The 5,435-nt window shown below is 44.0% G+C and overlaps 1 protein-coding gene across 1 annotated transcript in view; it reads right to left on the reverse strand.

The window, feature by feature from the left end:
* The window catches only part of TPH1 (tryptophan hydroxylase 1), a 15,840-nt gene that overhangs the window by 6,338 nt on the left and 4,067 nt on the right, over nucleotides 1-5,435 (reverse strand). Inside the window, exons 3-5 of the mRNA XM_018555211.1 lie at nucleotides 3,789-3,972; nucleotides 2,316-2,416; nucleotides 720-787 (exon numbers count right to left, since the gene is read on the reverse strand). Of these exons, the coding sequence (XP_018410713.1) occupies nucleotides 720-787; nucleotides 2,316-2,416; nucleotides 3,789-3,972 (353 nt within the window). The remainder of the gene's footprint in view (nucleotides 1-719; nucleotides 788-2,315; nucleotides 2,417-3,788; nucleotides 3,973-5,435) is intronic.

Raw genomic sequence — 5,435 nt, forward strand, 5'->3', positions numbered from 1 at the left:
GGGGGCACTTTGTGCAGGAATGAGGTGAGAGATGGGTCTTTAGGCGAGGTGGTGGCAGTGAAGGCTTATTGGTGAGAGGAGGGGTGATGAGAGCAGGAATGGGTGAAAGCACACAGATGCAGTGCAGAGGGGGAGGGGGGTGCAGGTATGGAGGGAGGACAGTGAGAAGCATGCACATGTACAGTTGTCAGAGCGGGTTTAGGCACAGTGGTAAGAGCAGGGGGTGCAGGCACAGTGGGGAAACCAGGGGCGTGCAGGTGGGGTGTTTAGAATGGACTAATGGGGTGAATTAGATGGTATTGGGAGTGGAGTGGTGGTTGTGGTGCCAGCATGGTGATGAGAGCAGGGAGACAGTATGCAGGTAGGATGGTGGCAGTTGTTACAGAATTGAGAAAGCTGGTCGGATGTCCAGTGAAACGTCTTCAAGAAAAATACAGCAAGTCCAGTTGCCTTGACTTATTTTTTTACAGATAAAGTAGAGCTAAGCTTTACAGGTGCCGTGCTGGAAGAGAGAGTGGGGGCTGTTCAGAGGAGGGGGGTGCAGCTGTGATTTGTGGTGACAGAAGGGGGCTGCAGATGCAATGGCAACTGAAAAAAGGGGAGTAAAGGCAGAATGTGTGCTAAAGGTGGGGGATGCGGTGCGGTTGGTGCCGTAAACACTGTTGGTGGTATAATTCAGGATGAATATCAACAAAAACGCGTCATGTGTATGTACGTACTGTTTATAATTCATTGCAACATCTGCAAAATATTTCCGCCTCTTGCGATACACATTGTCCTTGAATCCCTACAAAGAGAAGAAAAGATTTTATAGAAAAACTTTAGTTTTGTAAAAAAAACAAAATGTAATTGCTACCCAAGTAAGCAAATTTCGGTGATATTTTAGTTATAATTTGAGTCAAGTAGGAGTCAGCTCCCTACTTAACTATGACTTGGATAAAACAACACTGAGATCTCTGTGCCATAATTCCTGAATCTGTTCCCATCTACCATGGAGTTTTGGGTGTCCCCCTCACCTCTGTGTGTTCCACCTTCTCCTGTTACATCCTCCATAATATAAAATAAATACAAAAAACGGCAGGGATGGTGGGAGCCAACTCATAATGGGCACAGTAGGTGTGCAAAGCCAACAGCTCAACATAGATATCCCACTAACAGATTCCCTGAGAGACAGAAGAGAATTTTAGGGAGGCCTCCAGCATCTTCCCAGATAGCAAGCAATTGAGCTGCAAGAAAATGACTTGCTAAACTATTGCTAGACTTGCCGCGCTTCACAATTTTGTTGCACAATTACAGCGAGTCTGCATTGCAAGTCTCCAGATCAACGTGCTTCTCAAAAGTGCTGTACACTCGCAGAGTTCTTGCTAAGGGTGCCCACACACCTTACTATAATCGTATGATAATAGCGGGAAATCCTGCGATCGTATGATTATCGTAAGGTGTGTGGAAGCCGTGCGACCTCTACTACTGTAAGGTCGCACGACTTTAAACTTACGAACATGTTCGAAAACCCGCAAAGCATCGTACGATGTTCGGCGGGTGTGTAGCATGTTCGTAAGATAAAAGCCAGACGGGCCGGTGTGCGCAAGCGCACACTGCGCGTTCGGCATTGCGGTCATCGGAAGCCCGCCTCTCAGGGGGGCGTGGCTTGCGATCACCGCAAGTACGATCTGCCTATGCAAGATAGGCAGATCGTACGTTTTTTTAAGTACTTTACAACCATCGCAAGACAAAAGTCTTGCGATGGTTGTAAGGTGTGTGCCCAGCATAAGACCTGCAGGACTCTTGCTGTAGACTCGCCAAGCAAATTTGCTACAAATTCAAAAAGTGTCGCCTAGAACTTGTGCTGCGAGTGTTCTGCAAGTCTACAACCTGCCAGGGAATGTGTGCAGCAAGTTAACAAATATTACAATGTAACCCTCCCACAAGTTTGTGGCAAGTTATCCTTGCTATCTGGGTACTAAACACCAGCTTTGGGTGACCTGACCCTTTAATTATTAAAATTCCCAAACTAAGCCTTTGAAATGTGAAAAAAACTCTATTGATACAAAATATGCAATATTATCACAGGATAGGGATTTTTTTAATTTAATTTAATTTTTCTTTGTTGAAAAAAAAGAAAATTAAAACCTATTTTTCAGGTTTAAAAAAAATATATTAATAATATATCAAAGACTAAAAGAAAAGGATTTAGCTGAGTACCAATGCATCTCCATGATCTGAAAAATACTCTGGGCTGAGTACCATGAATACATCTATATGATATCAGTGTGTGGAGTCGTTGCTTTGCGATACTTTCTGTCATCATTACTCACAGGATGATCTGCGTCCAGGTCGGATCCGTACATCAGAACTCTGTTTGCGCATTTATCCAGCTCAGATATCTTGGTGGGAAACCACGGGACACTCTCCATGTCTTACAACATAGAGAAACAAAAGAAACTATGTTAAAATTTACTCCCACATTATTAATACGCGTTCAACATTGTAACACTTGAAGGGAAAGTACTCTTCATGGAGTATGTAGGGCCAAAGCATTTTTATTTCTTCATCTTTGGATAGAGCAGGGAAGGGTTTAGAATTCCTGTCAGTTGTTTTTTGTTGTTGTTGTCTGTGTCTGGTTGGGTAAATTTCCCTTCACATCCTGTTCTGGAGATGCAACAGGAAGTGAGAGGATATCTCTACAAAAAGAAGGAAATTTCCCACAGTCACCATCCAAACAGGGGTCCCTATTGGTAGATTTACTCTCTAATCTCTTGTTCTGGTCACAACTCAAAAATGTTGGATTTCCCTTTTACTTTTTGTCTCAGTGACAATGGTCTCCAGGACAAATAAAGAGGGGAAATCTGCCTAGCAGACAGACAACAATTAAAAAAATAATGCCAGGTGTTCTCATGTTACCTTGCTTTACCTAAAATGTGGAAAAGGTTTTGGCTCTATGTACACTTAAGAGGAAATGTCCGTATCAAGTGAGCAGCCATGGCTCCCTTCAAAGATACAGTACAGTCAATGAACATTGTCACCCTGTGACAGAAGGTGTGTTATGCAGGATTATCAGGGGGAAAAAGTCTAAAAAGATAAAACTAATTCAGCCACCACATCTAAGAACTGGTTAGCTGAAACAGATTACATTGTTGTAGGAGAATTTCACCCATGGGGTGGAGCTTATAAAGCTGACATGTAAGTACTTGTCAGCTTCATAAACTCCACCAAACCCCATGGGTGAAATTCTCCTACAAAAATGCCATGTACTTCAGCTAACCAGTTCTTAGATGCGGAAGCTGCATTCGTTTTCTTTTTTTATGCCTGTGAAGGTTCTCATTCTCTCTCATTTCTCTTTTTAGGCTTTTTTTACCCCCTTTTTTCACCCTGATGATCCTGCCATTACCACACTTCCTGTCCTATGGTGACAACGTTGAAGTATTTTTTTTATTTACAATGGACACCACTGGGTTAACCCTGTGGCATCCATTCAAAATAAAAAAAATACTTGTAACCATAGGGCTAGGATATCCCAGCACCTTAGTGTATTGGGGTATAAGGATCAGGATCTGCCTGCAGGCACCCTAAGGTTCATATTATTATTGTTATTATACAGGATTTATATAGCGCCAACAGTTTGCGCAGCGCTTTATATTGCATTGAGTCGCATAGGTGGAATCAAATCCTGGCATTTATGGCAAATAAAGGGAAAGGATATTCTGGATGTGCGCCATCATTTCTTTTCCCTTCCTGAGCCATCCCAGCAAGTGCCATAGTTGCCAGAAGACTGATCCCGGTCTGCTCACCATCCTCCTCCACGCAGAAGCTGTCCGCAGGATTCATGGTGATCAGGTTGACGTGCGGCCGGAGCAGTTGGACAATCTCATTCAGCTGTTCTCTGTTGCTGTCACAGTCCAGGAATATCTCGAACTCCGAGTTCCTTCTCTTCGACTTCCGGGATTCAATGTGAATCAGATTTACATGCTTTTCCTGGCAAAAAGAAGGTCACAATCAATATGGGGGCGAGACATGCGTTCTTTGCGTCAGATAGGCGCATAGTATAATAAATGAGTGTATGGTTCATCACGTACAGTACATATGATACTCGGAACAGGAAAGGTAATTCAAAGGATAAAATACAAAATCAAATAATGGTGAAGGTCGCTAAAAATAAAAGCTGGTATATCCCTTTCCCCATTAGACCACCCCTCAGTTTTATGGCCAAAACAGGGAGGGACTCCCAGCCAGGACACTGATTGATTAGTGGTGATCACTCCCGGCCAGGACACTGATTGATTAGTGGTGATCACCTCCAGACAGGACACTGATTGATAAATGGTGATCACTCCCAACCAGGACACTGATTGATAAATGGTGATCACTCCTGGACAGGAAACTGATTGATAAATGGTGATCACTCCCAGGCAGGAGATTGTTTGATTAGTTGTGATCACTCCCAACCAGGACACTGATTGATAAGTGATGATCACTCCTGGACAGGACACTGATTGATGAGTGGTGATCACTCCCGGCCAGGACACTGATCGATTAGTGGTGATCACTCCCAGCCAGGACATTGATTGATAAATGGTGATCACTCCCGGCCAGGACACTGATTGATAAATGGTGATCACTCCCGGCCAGGACACTGATTGATAAGTGGTGATCACTCCCAAACAGGACATTGATTGATGAGTGGTGATCACTCTCAGCCAGGACACTGATCGATTAGTGGTGATCACTCCTGGACAGGACACTCATTGATTAGTGGTGATCAATCCCAACCAGGACACTGATTGATTAGTGGTGATCACTCCCAGTCAGGACACTGATTGATAAATGGTGATCACTCCCGGACAGGACACTGATTGATAAGTGGTGATCACTCCCAACCAGGACACTGATTGATAAGTGGTGATCACTCCCGGCCAGGACACTGATTGATTAGTGGTGATCACCTCCAGACAGGACACTGATTGATAAATGGTGATCACTCCCAACCAGGACAATGATTAATAAGTGGTGATCACTCCCAGCCAGGACACTGATTGATTAGTGGTGATCACTCCCAAACAGGACAATGATTGATTAGTGGTGATCACTCCCGGCCGGGATACTGATTGATGAGTGGTGATCACTCCCAAATAGGACAATGATTGATTAGTGGTGATCATTCCCGATCAGAACACTGATTGATTAGTGGTGATCACTCCTGGCATGGACACTGATCGATTAGTGGTGATCACTCCCAAACAGGACAATGATTGATTAGTGGTGATCACCCCAACTAGGAGATTGATTGATTAGTGGTGATCACTCCCAGCCAGGACACTGATTGATTAGTGGTGATCACTCCCGGCCAGGACATTGATTGATTAGTGGTGATCACTCCCGGCCAGGACATTGATTGTTTAGTGGTGTTACTGCTGTAACACCTTTCTCTTTAGCAGTAT

This window comes from Nanorana parkeri, unplaced genomic scaffold (assembly GCF_000935625.1).
Source record: "Nanorana parkeri isolate BGI_ZX_2015 unplaced genomic scaffold, ASM93562v1 scaffold10, whole genome shotgun sequence".
Taxonomy (NCBI): domain Eukaryota; kingdom Metazoa; phylum Chordata; class Amphibia; order Anura; family Dicroglossidae; genus Nanorana; species Nanorana parkeri.